General features: G+C 45.9%; 1 protein-coding gene across 1 annotated transcript in view; it reads left to right on the forward strand.

Moving 5' to 3' along the window:
- Positions 1–11,559: 11,559 nt before the first annotated feature.
- The window catches only part of LOC145400456 (immunomodulatory peroxidase-like), a 99,679-nt gene continuing 93,738 nt past the window's right edge, over positions 11,560–17,500 (forward strand). Inside the window, exons 1-2 of the mRNA XM_080272969.1 lie at positions 11,560–11,634; positions 12,593–12,684. Coding sequence (XP_080129095.1) covers positions 11,560–11,634; positions 12,593–12,684 — 167 coding nt within the window. The remainder of the gene's footprint in view (positions 11,635–12,592; positions 12,685–17,500) is intronic.

The raw sequence follows: 17,500 nt of genomic DNA on the forward strand, positions 1-17,500 counted from the left end.
CTGTCAGATTTGTTAAAAGGAGGCCTTTGGAGACATAAAAGTGGTACCAGATATGGTAATTTGACATGGAGAATCCAAATCTACCATCAGCTGATACCTGAAGTGGCGCCACCTAGCGACAACTGTAGTAAAAGTGCTTAATTGAAGCCTATTGAGACATACAAGTGGTCCCATATACGGTTATTTGACATGGAAAATCCAAATTTGCTGTCAGCTGACACCTGTGGTGCTGTGGGGTAGTGGGGCACTGTTAAGGCACCTCCAGAATCCGGGTAGTGGATCTCTCTGTTAAGGCACCTCCAGAATCCAGGTAGTGGATCTCTCTGTTAAGGCACCTCCAGAATCCAGGTAGTGGATCTCTCTGTTAAGGCACCTCCAGAATCCAGGTAGTGGATCTCTCTGTTAAGGCACCTCCAGAATCCAGGTAGTGGATCTCTCTGTTAAGGCACCTCCAGAATCCAGGTAGTGGATCTCTCTGTTAAGGCACCTCCAGAATCCAGGTAGTGGATCTCTCTGTTAAGGCACCTCCAGAATCCAGGTAGTGGATCTCTCTGTTAAGGCACCTCCAGAATCCAGGTAGTGGATCTCTCTGTTAAGGCACCTCCAGAATCCAGGTAGTGGATCTCTCTGTTAAGGCACCTCCAGAATCCAGGTAGTGGATCTCTCTGTTAAGGCACCTCCAGAATCCAGGTAGTGGATCTCTCTGTTAAGGCACCTCCAGAATCCAGGTAGTGGATCTCTCTGTTAAGGCTAGTTGGTTTTTACAGCAAATTCAAACAAGAGCCTCGCCGCAAGTCCCGTAGCAATTCTACTCTTGTTCCATAGCACATAATCGCCACTGGCATTATATTGTAGTGTTAATCTACTTTATAGCTCAGTATTCAAGATGGAGAGATGGTAATTTTTAGGCCAAGGTAGAGTAAAAAGGGTATAGCATTGATCTCTGTTAACCCTTTATTTACGACGATTTATCTCATTATATTATTAACGTATTCTTATTGTATTGCCCTGCTGTTCGTTTTTGTTGTCTTACGCTGATGTTATAAGCGAGGAAAGCTGCAGTTGTGTTGATAAAATCTAATTTAACGTAAGAGGAAGGAAAACTAGTGTGAGAGTTGATGATGGGGTGTGGGGGTGTGGAGGGGGTTGAGGTGGAGGTGTGAGGGGGGTAGGGGTAGGGGTTTGGGTGGAGGTGTGAGGGGGTGGGGGTGGGTGAGGGGGGGAAGTGAGGAGGTGGGGTGGGTATGGGGTTGTGAAGGGTAGGGGATGGGCTTGGTGTGGAAGTGGTGGGTGTGAGGGGATGGGGGATGGTGTTGGGGGAAAATAGGGGGTGGGGGTGGGGGTGATTATGGGGCGGTGAGGTCAACGAGGGGATTATCTGCACGCTGCCCACGACACGCACATGCACACATGAACGGGTCATATTTCCGCACGTGGGGATGTGTAGGTGCACGTTTTAAGGTTACATGTGCACCTGGTTGGATCAGCGTATGCACACACACACACACACACACACACACACACACACACACACACACACACACACACACACACACACACACACACACACACACAGTTACTCATCCACGTACGCAGGGGTTAATAATTATAAACATCCCCCCCTCTCTCTCTCTCTCTCTCTCTCTCTCTCTCTCTCTCTCTCATTTCCATATCTTACGCACGTCCACATCAACCAGACAAAGGAGCATCGAGCAGTGGTATATAATGTTTCTCTGTCATGACGCCAGAATCCTTGACCCCATATGCATTCCTGCTCCAATTATCACACGTGTTTATTTTTCATTTTTTAATTTATATATATTTTCATTGACGCTTTTTTTTTCACTTGATTTTTTTCCTTGTTATAGATTTTTTTATATTTACCTCCATTGGGTTTTTATTTTTTTATTTATTTTTATTTTGCGTCCTTTTTTTCGTTATCTGGTTAATGTGATGTTTAATTTTAGGGTAAATGTTTGGTTTTTGTGTTCGAAATGCCCCTCTCTCTCTCTCTCTCTCTCTCTCTCTCTCTCTCTCTCTCTCTCTCTCTCTCTCTCTCTCTCACACACACACACACACACACACACACACACACACACACACACACACACAATAGGATGAGACCAATATGATGGCCGATAAAATTCCTCATCATTTTTCTATTATTGACTCAGCCGCCAAAATGAAGGTTATAATTTCACCTTGGTATATATATTGAGAGAGAGAGAGGGAGAGAGAGAGAGAGAGAGAGAGAGGGTACGACTAAAGCAGGAAGCAAAAAAGGAGAGATTAATGCGTGAGTTACTAGAGGGTGATTGAGGAAGGAAGATAGGAAGGAGGGAAGAAGGAAGGAAAGAAAGAAGAAGACAGGAGGATGGGAGGGAAAGAGGGTGAAAGGCAGGAACGGAGGAAGGAAGGAAGGAGGGAGGAAGGACGGAAGGAGGGAGGGAGGAAGGAATGCAGGAAGGTGTAGGGAAGGGAGGGAGGATGGAAGGCATGAACGAAAGAAGGAGGGAGGGGAGAAAGAAAGGGAGGAAGGAAGGAAAAAACTGACAGCAGGAGGATAAAGGTTGAAAGAAGGAAAAACATAAAAATGAAAATATAAAAGAGCATAATGAAAAAAGGAATTTAGATTAAAAAATGGAAAGGGAAGGGAAGGAAAAGGAATAAAGAAAGAAAAAAGGAGTCTAGGAAGGATGGAAGGGAAAGAAGGGAAAGAGAGGAAGAGAGAGAGAGAATGAAGATAATGAAGGAAAACTGAAGAAAGGAAATAATAAAGAAGAGGGAAGGAAGGAGAAGGAAGGAAAGAAGAAGGAAGGAGGTTATTTGATTCAAGCAGGAAGGAAGGGAAGAAGATAGGCATGCATGAGTTAGTAGAAAGGAGAGAGGAGGTGAAGGCCGCGGAGGAAGAGGAGGAAGACTGTAAGAGAGTGTGTGTGTGTGTGTGTGTGTGTGTGTGTGTGAGAGAGAGAGAGAGAGAGAGAGAGAGAGAGAGAGAGAGAGAGAGAGAGATATCCTTCCTAATCTCCTTCCTCTCTTCATCTTCCTTCCAACCCTACCTCCTTCCTCTCCTCCTTGCTCCTTCCCTCCCTCCCTTCCTCCTTTCCTCCCTCACCTGTTCTCCTTCACATCTTTATTTACTTTAATCAGCTGATCTGACACCTTCCTTCCCTTCTCAAGTCTCTCTCTCTCTCTCTCTCTCTCTCTCTCTCTCTCTCTCGTGTGTGTGTGTGTGTGTGTGTGTGTGTGTGTGTGTGTATGTGTGTGTGTGTCTATTTATCTATCATCCTGTGCCTCTGTCTCTGTCACTGTATCTATCTATCCATCTATCTATTGTCCAAACACAGACTCCACCCTATCTACGAAGTAGATATCTTTTGCGATCTGAGAGCAAGCCATTATAATTATGTCCCCTTTCTCTTTTCTTTCTTTTTGCTCTCTACTTTCTCCCTTTTTTCCCCTCTCTTTTTGTCGCTTTCATTGTTCCTTTCCCCGTCGCTCACTTTCTCTCACTTTCCCTTTCTTTTTTCGTTTTTATTTGCGGTCATTTTTTCTTGTTCGGTGGGAGGTATAAGAAGAAACTGGAACGTGAGAGAGAGAGAGAGAGAGAGAGAGAGAGAGAGAGAGAGAGAGAGTGATGAATGAGGAAGAATGTTGTGAGGTTACGATTAAGATAGGCACAAGGACAGAGAGAGAGAGATGGGTAAATGAATGTGGGAGAATCATGTGAGGTTATGATTAAGATAATAACAGTAACAATAGCAGTAATAATAATAATAATAATAATAAAAATAATAACCAGTAACAATAACAATAAATTTCTCCTCATCTTAAGTCTCCTACTCAACTTCTTCTTAGCATCAAAGAGTTAGCAGCGTCACACTACAAGCCAAAATCCAGACAAATCCTGGAACGCTACACGGAGGCGTTCCTTTGTACAGGCGAACGCAAAGTCACTGTCCTTGTGTGCATTAGAACGATGTGTAAATCCGGTAGGCGCATCCGGATTCTTGGGTTGATTTACACGAATGGACAGAAGTTGGGATTGGGTGCAGTTGAACAGCAGTGGTGATGGTGGCGGTGATAGTAGTTGTATTAGAAGAGGTAGCAGTAGGAGGAGGAAGAGCAGGAGAACAGGTAGGAGTAGGTAGAAGAGGAAGAGGATAAGGATAGGGCTCGATCTCTAGCGTTACCAAGGCCCGTATCCAAAAATAAATCGCTAAGGAAGAGGTGTTAGGGAGCCTCCTTAACTGACGAGAATACATGCTCAAGAGTGCCACCGACATTCAGGATATTTTTAGCGGTGTGGGTGAGGTGCGTGTCTGGTCCTAGCGGTACCCCGAAGTGATATCTGATCCTGGTTCTGGAATTCAACCCTCCTTTGACGTCACCCTTAACTTTATTATTTATACTTTCTGCTGCTAGGTGCTGGGTACGCCTTCATGTGGTGGCACCAGTATGGCCGAGCTGCTCCCCTGCCTGTTTCTATAAACGTCTTTCAATTCCCTTCCAATCCCTCTGAGAAAAAGAGGGTGGAAGGCTACAAGAGGAGGACAAATTCATCCTTCAGTCTACCGGGTTCCCCTTTAAACATGAGGCTACAACTGTTACTGCTTATATACTCGTTTTACTCTGACTTGGCCTAAACTTGCCACCTCTCCATCTTGAATATTAACTCGGAGAAACAGATTAGCGCTAGAATAAAATGCTAGTCACGAAAAAGTGCTATGGAAAGGGTTGGGGCCGTAGTAGCGTCATTTTCAGCCAGCAGAAAACTAATTCGTGGTTCCATGAAATTCAGTGAGCCTTAGTTATGAGGTAAGAATGAGTCTCCCTGGTTACTAGTCAAATCAGCCTTCAAGTTTGACTGCACTTGGCCATCAGCTGAACAGAAGGGGGTTTGGGATCTTTGTCGAATGAAAACAAATCCACTACACCAAACGATTTATTTATTTATTTATTTTTTTAACTTAGTGGAACATTACTAACTGAAGGGGTTAGACAGGGCCATGGTTAAGCCCGTCATTACTGCAGCTGAATAAAATCGCACAAGAAAATCGTCTGTCGGTTGCTTTAAAAAAAAAACGTCATTGGGTTAAAGATTTTAACCCTTAAGCTACGCGGACGCTTGTGTACTCTTGCCACCGATAGTCGGGATGCTGGAGAGGGACGCCTTCACGTGGTGGCACCGATGTGCAGCTGCCTGGTTATACAAACTTCCCTCAGTCCCCTCCCTATCCCCAGAAAAGAGACTGGTGGATAGCCAGAAAAGAGCAAAGTAAGCTTGCAGTTAACTGGGTTCACGTGCAGAGGAGCCTGGGGTTGTAACTACTACTACTACTACTGCTACTACTGCTACTACTACTACTACTACTACTACTTCTACTTCTACTGCTCCTACCAGAACCAGTCTATATTATTCACACTGCAATATTTGCATTCTTAGGTGAATATTAAGTTTAAAAATGAAATGGAGATAAGAAAAAAAATTATATAGGTATAAAATAAAGTATAAAATTGCGACCTTGGACAAAAGAACTTAAAGAAATAGTTGAGGAGGGAAGGGGAGGGAAGGGAGAGGGAATGGGTAGGGGAAGGGGAGGGAAGGGGTAGGGAGAGGGGAGGGGTAGGGGAAGGGGAGGGAAGGGGAAGGGGTAGGGAAAGGGGAGGGGTAGGGAGAAGGAAAAGGGAGGGGGAATGATGTGGGTGTGCGTGATGCTGATGTTACCTGTTTGCTAATACCTTACTGGGGGGGAAGGGGGACTTGAGGGGGAGGAGGGGGGCTTGGGAGGGGAGAGGGGGGACTTGAGAAGGAGAGGGGGGGCTCTTGGAGGGGGATATTTAGGGGGGAAGATGGGGGGATGTTGCTGAGGGGGATGGAACTGGACAGACCACTTCTATTAGCTCATGTGTAAATCAGTCGGTACGAGATGACTTAGTATCCTCTTTTGTATGATTATTTTGCGTGTGTGTGTGTGTGTGTGTGTGTGTGTGTGTGTGTGTGTGTGTGTGTGTGTGTGTGTGTGTGTGTGTATGTTTATTCGTGTTTAACTCTGGCTGTGAAATACCAACTTTTTGCGTTTGTATTGCAGTTAATGGCGGACGATTGTATTCAGCTGAGAGAAAGTTATAATGGCTTGTGGGTGTGGATTTTTTCCATTTAATTAATTAATTTATTTATTTTATTATCATCTAGTCTGCCATTTTTCATTCTTCATATTTTTTCTGTAATTATTTCAGTACAGTGACGTCCTTTTTAATTATGTAGGTTTTTCCACGGGTAAATGATTTGAGAGAGAGAGAGAGAGAGAGAGAGAGAGAGAGAGAGAGAGAGAGAGAGAGAGAGAGAGAGAGAGAGAGAGAGAGAGAGAGAGAGAGAGCGTAACTGAGAGCACCTTTTGACAGCCTAATAACACTTTTTGACAGCCTAACTTAAGAACTCGGTGCAAGTACCTCAGCTTCGTGGTATATCTTATGTATCATTTCTTTTGTGGCAGGTAAGACGCACGGCAGCGAGGCAGTGTGAGGGATGGAGATGAGGCCGCCAGAGTGTGCCTTTCCCCGGTTCCTGGGTCACGGTGTGGGGAATAAGGTGAGCGCGCACACACACACACACACACACACACACACACACACACACACACACACACACACACACACACACACGCTGGTGCAGTGGTAACGTTCTCGCTTGCCAACTGGTGGACGGGAGTTCGCGCCTCGCTCAGGTTGCGAAAAGTTTCACTGACGAAGTGGGTGGTTACTGTCCCCCTTGAGCAAGGGGACGGGTGAGTGCGTGTGTGAAGGTCACAGCCTTGCCCTTAGATCGGACTATATGAGCTCTCAGCTCCCTTCCGGGAGGGTAAAAGCTGACCATCACGACCATCAAGTGATCCTGACCCACCCGGTGAATTACATACACATTGTTTCACCTGCCTGCCCCACATCCTTGTCGTGCCTCCTCCGTGTCTTCTATGTAACCGAATTCTCCTTCATTCTGACGTGCCACTCACGCTTTACCATAGTGCACCCGCTGGCTCTTACCTTTGTGTGTGTCGAGATAAATATTGATCTTTGTCTATCTCTATCTTTCTATTTGCCTGTCTCTCCGTATATATATATATATATATATATATATATATATATATATATATATATATATATATATATATATATATATATATATATATATATATATATAATATATCCTTCTGTCTACGGGTGACTACACTGAGTGACAAGCTAAATGGTTTCCTGTACACCAGGAAACCCTTTACTACGCTCGGTGGTAACCATATAAGCAAAATGTGGCAGCTGGTGGTTTAGTGGGTAATTAAGTCGCTCTTATCGGAATGAGCCTGAGCAGGTTTATATCCACGGGGTGGTTGGGGTTTATTGCTCACGTAATGCCACTCAGGAATGAGTGAGGCTGGTCACTCTTATCTCAAATGTCAGGACCAACTAGATTATCCCCGGGCTGCTACGCTCCTGATGGGGCAGCACAGGATTGGATGATGAAAAAATGAATGAATGATTTATATATATTATATTTACATGTATACTGTTCATATATATATATATATATATATATATATATATATATATATATATATATATATATATATATATATATATAGAGAGAGAGAGAGAGAGAGAGAGAGAGAGAGAGAGAGAGAGAGAGAGTATGTTAGAGTATGTGTATATTTGGTCGGTGTCTGTATTCCAAATATGTATACCCTGTAAACTGGTACAATCCACTCTGCCTTGTGCCAAACTGGTTTTCTTCATGAAAATTGTTTAACTCTGTATCTCTCCATGTTTGTCTCGCCTGGCAATATCTGTCCCTGCAGTCACCCATCATCATGTACGCAGCCACGCGCCATCACCCCCTACCAACAACAGCATCATTACCCCATCACCATAACTTGAAAAAAACTGACCCCTGGACACACCTGCCTTGCCCTGGCCTTGACGGTGAGCTGCCCCCATCCCCCTCCCCTCCTCGCAGACCCTGATCTTCGGGGTACGGGTGGCCTTCAGAGGAGCCCGCGTTCGGGGCCATAAAATGAAGCTTAAGGGGGGCCATCACCGCCATGCCCAACCCTTTGGTTATGCACGGCTGGTCTGTGTGAATAATGCGGTGATGCACACAACAATATTTCAACCATGGGGGAGAGTTTGAGGATTGAAATATCGTTTAAAGAGATATTAACGCCCGCAAAAGATGACTGTGTCGGTATATGAGTCAGGGATTTCTGATAAAAATAGTCTTGACGCCCACAGAGATGACAGGATTTCGGTGTGTGGGATGTGAATATCGTTAAAAGATGCCTCGACTCGTTCAAAGCAAGGACGATTGTTTTTCCTGTTCGCATTTCCGTTTGATTGTTTTGTTCAGCGTAGGAAAGACGCACCGAGCTGCAGACGGGTTAGATAAAGCATTTACTGGCTCGTTTGGCCACTTGAAGGCTCTCCTGCATTGATAAAAATGAGTCTCTAGGTAGTAAGAATGTTGATGAAAATATTATCGTGTTAGCTAATCTTGCACAGGACCCACGGACACGTCTTATACGGTAAATCTATCTGCTTATCTATCTGTCTGGTTATTGCCAGACGCCTTAATCCCGTAAAGTGTGGGCACAAACAAATCGCCTCCACGTCGCCCTGTCCTGTCCCATTTGGCTGCCCTGCCTCCAACTCACAGCCCCGTCTCTCATAATATTATCTCACCACTCCTTCCCTCCATCTCATCCTAATCTCCCCGTCCTTATCTCCACCTTCACCTCACTCACATACATTCTTTTAGTCAGTTTTTCATTCTGTATCTTCTTCACATGCCCAAACCATCTTAGAGTATTTCTCCTAACATATTCAATTACATCCACATCAATATCACAACGCTCCTTTACTTCCTGATAAAAATATCAGTTAAATAAAAGCCAGCACAGACACAGAGACATCACCTAAACCAAGTAGTGCGGCACAGACAGGTAGCGATACTTAATTTGAGACATTAGGACAGGTACAGGAGAGTGATGTGGAGAAAGTTTTGATTCTCTTTCCTCGTATTTCACCTCCCATTGTTATTATTATTATTATTATTATTATTATTGGTTGTAGAAAACTGTCTATAACTCTTACCTCACCCTCCAATACTTTTTGTTCTTGTTGTTGTACAGATGGTAATTTAGTCAAGTTTTGCTAATTGCATGAGACAGGTTTCTGCCTCGCAACAGTTTGCAAGGGGGAGAGGGACTGCAGGACGGTGAGATGGGATAGGTAAGTGGTGGCGCGGGATGAGGGTAAGGGGCGGTGCAGGGTGGCGAGGGGAAGGAGTGGGGATAGCATGAGGAAGGGGGGAGACTAAGAGGGGGTGGGAGAGGGGGAAGAATGAGGGAAGGGAGATAGAGTAGAATGAAGAAGTGAGGGAGAAGGTGGTGAAGAGGGTGAAGGGAGGTAGATTGTGTGTTTGATATGTAGGCTCCTGGGAAGCGGAGTTGGGGACGCATGACAGGTGTGGGTGGGTGGGTGGGGGGCGGACGGTTGGGTGCTGGATCGAGAGAGGGGGAGTTCAGAGGGGGCCATAGGGACCTTAAAGGGGAGGGGGGTTGTGTCTGATGTATATTTAGGAGGTAGGGAGGAGGGGGAGGGGGCTTCATGAGAGGCAATATATTTGATGCCAATTAAGTGCTGGTTCATAGGTGGGTGAGAGGAAGGTTGAAGAATAAGAAGGAAGGGGTGGCTAGACGAGTGAGGAGGATCATGTACCGGAGATGTATTTAGGAAGAAGAAATTTTTAAGTGCACTAAGGTTATTAGGCAGACATTCACTTCTCACAGTCATCTAGAATTCAACCAGCATTAACAGTTTACCTTCAGGTCCCTAACTTTGCTACAGGTGAACAGGGACAAGGGGAAGAAGAAGGGGACTGAAGGGGGAAAGGGGGCGGCACGTAACAGGAGGATATTAGATTATTCATTCCATTGATTACTGACTCGTAGAAAGGTACCTGTGAAGAAAAGGAAGAAGGGGTTCGTGATGGGGGGGGGGTCGTGAGTGAGTGAGAGGACCGTGAGTGAGGTGGAGGGGGGCCGTGAGTAAGTGAGGGGGCCGTGAGTGAGTGAGGGGACTGTGAGTGAGGTGGAGGGGGTCCGTGAGTGAGGTGGAGGGGACCGTGAGTGAGGTGGAGGGGGCCGTGAGTGAGTGAGGGGGCCGTGAGTGAGTGAGGGGACTGTGAGTGAGGGGGAGGGGGTCATGAGTGGGGGAGGGGACTCATAAGTGAGGGGTGGAGGGTCATGAGTAAGTGAGGATGGGGTGGGGTGGTCGTGAGTGAGATGAGGGGGGGGGATTCTGAAGGTGGAAGGAGGAGGGGGGAGTGCGTGACATAGGGGAGATATAATTCATACCAATAAACACTGGTTCCAGTTGGTTGTTGCGAGGGGGGAGAACAAATTGGTGGAGCTTTTTTTTTTTTCGTTTGTTTATTTATTTATTTATTTTTATTTTTGTGTGCGTGTCCTTGAGGCTCTGAAAGACATAAGGTTTTCACGTCCAACTTTTCCGGATGCAAGAGGATTGACGTGTCGTTTATTTCCAGATTATTGTTTTTATTTAGGGGAGACTTCAATTAGGGAGTTACGTGTAGCCTTCAGCAACTCCTTCACAGGGTTCAATCAAATCGTCTGGAGGTAGCAACAAGAAAATACTGAAGAAAAACGTCCTCGGCCTGAAAGGATTAATGCAGGCTGCTTAACCCCTTACCCCTGGAATTTGCTCCTCGTGGGATTTTGTTGGAGTGCTACTTAACGTGCCACGCTTCGCCTACGGGCTCATAGTCGCAGGGATCATAGTTCAGACTTTGAGATGCCATTCTTAACTGATTGTAAATATTTTCTAATTGATCCTTTTGAGGAATCCAACAGGGATAAAAGATTAAGCTGAATTACATTGTTGATCAGGGAGACTAAAATGCTAGCAAATTGAATAAGACATGCATTGTGCCTGTTTGTGACGTGTAGTGCTCCTGTTCCTGGCAATATATTCCTCCTGTCTTCTCGTTACTTACTTGCGGTGTTCCTTTGCCTGTTCCTGTCATGCAGTGTGGTTGCCTTGTACGTGTCTGATTTTACAGTGCAGTGTGCCTGGCCTCTGTTATGCCTGATCCTGATGTCCCTGTGCCTGATGTGTTATATGCCTGTCTGTATTGTTCCTGAAGTGTTATGTTGTTCTGTCCGTGCCTGAAGTGTAGTGTTCCTGGCTCATATACCTTTCTTGAAATGTAGTGTCATTCTGCCCGTGCCTGAAATTTAGCGTGCTGACTTGTAGGCATTGTTCCTGAAGTCTAATGTCCTTGGGCCTGAAGTGTTGTTCCTGAATTTTATGTATTGTTCCTGAAGTGTGATGACCGTGTGCCTTTTCCAGAAATTTAGTGTGCCTGACTTGCAGATGTTGTTCCTGACGTGTAGCGTTCCTGACTCTGCTTTGCCTGAAATATAGTGTAAATTATTGTTCCTGATTTCTTTGTGCCTGTGCCTGACTGTCCCTCCAGACCCCCTAGTCATGCTGGTGCTCAAGGTTGGGACGGGAGCGAGTGCGTTTGAGCGAACCTGCTTCAGCTCACACCCCATAAATAGAGTTGGAAGGCCCTACCGCCACCACCACAGACATTAGTACACACACACACACACACACACACACACACACACACACACACACACACACACACACACACACACACACACACACACACACACACACACACACACACACACACACACACACACACACACACACACAGTGTTCCCTTACAATAATACACATTTATTAATCAGTTCTGCACGTCGCTGTCAGTGTCCATCTTCTCCCCACCCACTCCACTCTCATACGCTTTTTCACTAATCAGTCAGTCAGTCAGTCAGTCACCCCAGCCGGCAGGACAGGGCAAGAGAGGCGGCAGTGGTGCTGTTAGGGTGTAGGTGTGGGAGTTTTTGTTGCCGCCCACCAGTCACGATACTGGGGGATGGAGAGGAGGGGAGAAGATGAGAGGGAGGGGGATGGGGAGGAGGAGAAGGAAGGGAGGGGGATGGTCGGAGGAAGCAAGAAGATAAGAGACTAGGAGGGTGGGAGAGTGAAGGAAGGGGTAGAGGAAAGATGAGAATGAGAGGGAGGGGGCTGGAGTGGAGGGGGTAAAAGGGAGGGGGAGAAGTGGAGGAAGGGAGAAAGTGAGGGAGGAGAAGGAGGGGGATGGAGAGGGAAAGAGAGAGAAAGATGGAATGAGGGACGGGTGGATGGGTGAGAGGGAGAGAAATGGAGAGATAGAAGAAGGAAGATGAGAGATGAGAAAGAAGGGGGTGGAGGAGAGGGAGGAAGAAGAGGGAGGGAGAGGAGAGGAGGATGGATGAGAGATGTGAAAAGTAAAGGATAGGAGGAAGGAAAGATAGAGGGGATGGGTGAGAAAGGATGGGATGGGAGAGAAAGAGGGAGAGAGAGAGAGAGAGAGAGAAGCACCAGCTGCCTTGAGACTCATTTAGGATGGAACGCGCTCCAGAGGCAGATAAAACATTAACTCAACACGTTCTGGTTATGTTTACAGCAATTAGTACACAGAGACGTGGATTTACGGCGCCAGTTTCTTTTATGGAGTTACGCCGACCATGAAGGGGGCATTGAAGAGGTGCAGCTGGGGTGAGAGTGTGGTCAGTTTGTCTTTGCCTGATGCTACTGGTCCTCTCCCACCATTTCAGTACTGATAGTGGTGAGGTAGGGATGCGTCTCCTTGGTTACTAGTTAAATCCACGCTTCCATGTGACTACGCCTGGCCATCACCTGAATTGTAAGGAGTTAGGGAGATTTGTCAGGGTAGCGTCAGTGCACCATTGTAGGTAGGAAGTCTTTGCCACTGCCTTTTGAAGAAGCGATAAGATTTAATGTGTTTTTTATACTCGTGCCGTCTGCATACTTTATTTTTTAGAGAGTGAGTGAGAGAGAGAGAGAGAGAGAGAGAGAGATTTCGGATGAGGTGTGTGTGTGTGTGTGTGTGTGTGTGTGTGTGTGTGTGTGTGTACGAGTACTATTTTTTTTATATTATGAGAACTACCATGTGTATATTTTTCTTTACATTCCTTGGAAATGTATGTATCTTAACAACACCGCTATATACAAGGAGCAGTTTCCTCATAGTGTGAAATATTACCGAAATGGAATGAGAAATGTCGAAATCCTTCCTACTATGCTGATATCATACAGAAAACGTCAGTGTGTTACTAAAAGGAGGGAGGAGAAAAAACAGCAAAAATAAAAGAAATAAGTAGATCCAGTCTCATGCTATCTTCCAGCCTTGTCCAGGAACTAGTCTTTCACCTTCAACCATCTCTTCCTGTCCTTTATTTCCAGTCCCTTCCTGCCCTTTACTTCCAGTCCTTTCTTGACCTTTATTTCCAGTCCCTTCCTGTCTTTATTTCCAGTCCCTTCCTACCTTTATTTCCAGTCCCTTCCTGTCCTTTAGTTCCAGTCCCTTCCTACCTTTATTTCCAGTCCCTTCCTGTCCTTTAGTTCCAGTCCCTTCCTACCTTTATTTCCAGTCCCTTCCTGCCCTTTAGTTCCAGTCCCTTCCTGTCCTTTATTTCCAGTCCCTTCCTATCCTTTATTTCCAGTCCCTTCCTACCTTTATTTCCAGTCCCTTCCTACCTTTATTTCCAGTCCCTTCCTACCTTTATTTCCAGTCCCTTCCTACCTTTATTTTCAGTCCCTTCCTGTCCTTTATTTCCAGTCCCTTCCTACCTTTATTTCCAGTCCCTTCCTATCCTTTGTTTCCAGTCCCTTCCTATCCTTTATTTCCAGTCCCTCCATTTCCCCCCACTTTCCAGTTTCCTCCATCTTCTTCCAGTTGCCTCTGCCTTCGTTTGGTTTCGTCCACCCTCTTCCAGTTTCATCCAGTTTCCAGTGTCCTCCACCCTCTCCAGTTCCCCCCATCCTCGAGCTCCCTCTGTCATTTCCCACTTCCTCCCAGTTTCTTCCATCACCCTGCAGCATCTTACAGAATACATCTTTTAAGCCTCTTGCCCCCTTCCAGTTCCTTCCAGCATCCTCCACTCCTTCAGAATTTAACCCCAAAGATTCTCACCTTCCTCCAGCCTCTTTCAGAATTAAATCTTTCAGCCTCTTGCCCTCTGTCAGTCTCTTCCACGTCCCTGCTACTTCTTCCAGCACCTTTTACTCCTTCAGAAGTAAACCTCTTCCCTTCTTACTCTCTCCCAGTTTCTTCCAGGATATTTAGCATTTCCACATTTAACCTCTTACTCTCTTCCAACTTCTTTTACTCTTTCTTAATTAACCTCATCCACTCTTCCAACATCCTTCTTTCTTCCATATTTAACCTCTTACTCTCTTCCAACAGCATCCTCCTCCTCCTCCTCCTCCTCCTCCTCCCGCCGTCACCTTGTCCCTCAGACAGTTATAAGAGGGAGGGGGAGGGGGTAGTGCCAGGTGGATCGGGTATGTTGTGTAAGACCGGGAAGTGGCACTAGGGGAGGAGGGGGTGCTGCAGGTGAGAGAGAGAGAGAGAGAGAGAGAGAGAGAGAGAGAGAGAGATTTTATTTGATGATAATACGTTAACACTCATAGATATGGAGTGCTTTGTGTATATTGTTCTCTCTCTCTCTCTCTCTCTCTCTCTCTCTCTCTCTCTCTGATAACATTCCATCATGGAAACACTTATACAGTTACTGTCTCAAAGAATGAGGAAGGTATTCATGAGAGAGAGAGAGAGAGAGAGAGAGAGAGAGAGAGAGACTTGAGGGAAGAGGAGATGGGTTGAGGAGATAGCAAGAGTAGAGACGAGTAGAGGGGAGGGAAGTTGCTCCCTGACCTTTCCTCCCCCTCTCTCCCTTTCCCCTCCCCCCTCCCACATACCCACCTGCCTACCCACCCCGTCAAGGTCGTCTCTTGTAGCTGGAGGGATGAAGATGGAGGGGGAAGGGGGGGAGGAGAGGGGAGGGGAGAAGTTGCAAAAAAGGGTAAGGAATGAAGAGGAGTGGTGAGGGAGGGGGAGGGGGAAGAATTGCAAAAAGGGGTAGGGGAGGGGGAGGTAAAGGAGAGGGAAGGGGAAGGAGGAGGAGGAGGAGGAGAGAGAGAGGGGGGGGGAAGAGTTAAAATGAAAAGGAAGGAAGGAAGGAAGGAAGAGGAAGGGAATGGGAGTGGAGAATGGAAGGCTGAGATGAAAATGGTTAAGAAGGAGGTAAGAGAGGCAGGGGAGGGATAGGGAGGTAGGGCAAGACAGGAGGGATCGATGGATTATAAACTGATAAGCAAATCTTTTTAAATGGAAGAAATGTTATCCACGTATAGATTTGATTTTTTATTGTGAAGATGCAGCAGTTTTAGTCCGACCTGGACCCTCTTTAGGTGTATAATGTATGACTCTAGGTTCCCTTAACCCACTTATTTTAATTGAATTGTCTGACATCAGCTGGAATATCAAACTAATGGTAGAGTTGTTCCGACCGTGAGGGGTGATATATCTAAAACTTCACGCCATCTAGGTCGGTTACTCCTCTCACTCTCCATCTGCAGCCTGTCATACCCTAGTGTTAATCTTGCTGCCACTCGGTAATCAATATGGGGAGATGGTAACTTAGGCCAGGTTAGAGTAAAAAGAGTATAGGCAATGTCTGTCGAAAGGGTATAATAATTTCGGTACTAGTATAAGGCAAGGATAGCACGAATCAAGGCTCACAAGGCTCCCCGTGTATACTTAGCCCTGCAGCAGAAAGTGAGGGTAAAACGAAAAGCTGGCGAGGAAATTTTCTAGGAATGGACGAAAGGAAACTCTGTACTACCATTGTTACCGTGACTAATTCATTGTGACAAGTGGTAAATGGGGAGTATGAGGAGGTGGAGAGAGGGAAGGAGAAGGGAGGAAGAGGAGGAATAAGTGGAGGAAGGAAAGAGAGGTAAAGAGAGGAGGAAAGTGAGAAAAGAAATGAAAAAGGAAGGGTGAATGGGTAAGAGGAAGGAGGGAAGGTTTGAGTGGAGGAAGGAAGGAAAAGAGATGGGAGGGATGGAGGAAAAAGAGGAAGGTTGGATGGACAGGAGGAAGGAGGGAAGATATGAGGAAGGAAGGAAGAGAATGAGATGGAAGGCGAGGAGGAAAGAGAGGAAAGAAATAAAAGAAGAAGGCTGAATGGGTAGGAGGAAGGAGGGAAGTTTTAAGTGGAGGAAGGAAGGGAGAGAGAGAGAGAGAGAGAGAGTCAAAATCCTGGTAAATTTCCAAATATTCTTCACATTTCACACAGAGTCCCGAAAAATGTAATTACCATCCTCTAACCCAAGTTAATGACCGTAATCAAGGTAAAATGATGAAGACAAGGTGATTAAGAGGGTGGTTGAATCCTGAACTGTGCGTCCTTGGGTTACATAATGGGTTAAGGTGAGGTTAAGTGGGGTTGGGGGTGGAGGGGAAAGGAGGGGAGGGAAGAAGGGGAGAGGAGAGGAGGAGGAGGGGAGAGGAGGGGGAGGGACGCAGATAGGAGCTGAGAATACGGAGGAAGAAGATAAAATGAATTTATTTTTTTTTTTGCTTGCTTTTTCTTTTTCTTTTTTTTCTTGGAAGGAACAACTTTGTGGACTTCAAGACTTTCGTTACTGTACTTCTTATCTTTTTTTTTTTTTTTTATGAGCCCATAAGTCATATTAAAAGGAGACGAAGCGAAAGAAAATTAACAGAAAGGAGAGGAAAGGGGATGAGAAGAGAGGAAAGGAGAAGTAAGGAGAGAAGAGAAGAAAAAGGAGAGGAGAGGAGAGGGAGAGGAAAAGAAGGATACAGTTTATAAGAAAATATGATGACTGTATTAGGCCGGCTTGTTCGTATTATGAAAAGATAGGAAGGGAAGGGAAGGAATGGAATGGTCGGAGAGGGAGGGGAAGGAGGAGGTAGAGAGGGGAAGGGAAGTGAGGGTAGGGTAGGAAAAGGGAGGGGGAGGTAGAGAGAGGAAGGGAAGTGAGGGTAGGGTAAAAAGGGGAAGGGAAGGTAGAGAAGGGAAGGGAAGTGAGGGTAGGGTAGGAAAAGGGAGTGGAAGGTAGAGAGAGGAAGGGAAGTGAGGGTAGGGTAGGAAAGGGGAAGGGAAGGTAGAGAGGGGAAGGGAAGTGAGGGTAGGGTAGGGAAGGGGAGGGGAAGGTAGAGAGGGGAAGGGAAGTGAGGGTAGGGTAGGGAAGGACGGGGAGGGGGAAAGTCAAGGCTGAGCCACAGGAGGCAAAATTATCAGCCAGTAAAAAAAAAAAATAAATAAAAAAAAATAATAAATATTGCACAATCCGTATTTAATATAAGCCTTGCACTGCTCAACCCGTACCTTCTACAACCCAGTGATAGACAAACCCACACTGACAGACTAAAAGACCTACTCCAAACCGTTTCAGTGACAGCTATCGCCATCTCCAGCGGAAATACAGACCAATGTTATTCAGAATTTCCACTGAAGAGGGCGAAACTAAAACATATCAT

The sequence above is a fragment of the Coenobita brevimanus genome, chromosome 52, assembly GCF_032717465.1.
Source record: "Coenobita brevimanus isolate Jiangsu-jjx chromosome 52, ASM3271746v2, whole genome shotgun sequence".
Classification (NCBI taxonomy): domain Eukaryota; kingdom Metazoa; phylum Arthropoda; class Malacostraca; order Decapoda; family Coenobitidae; genus Coenobita; species Coenobita brevimanus.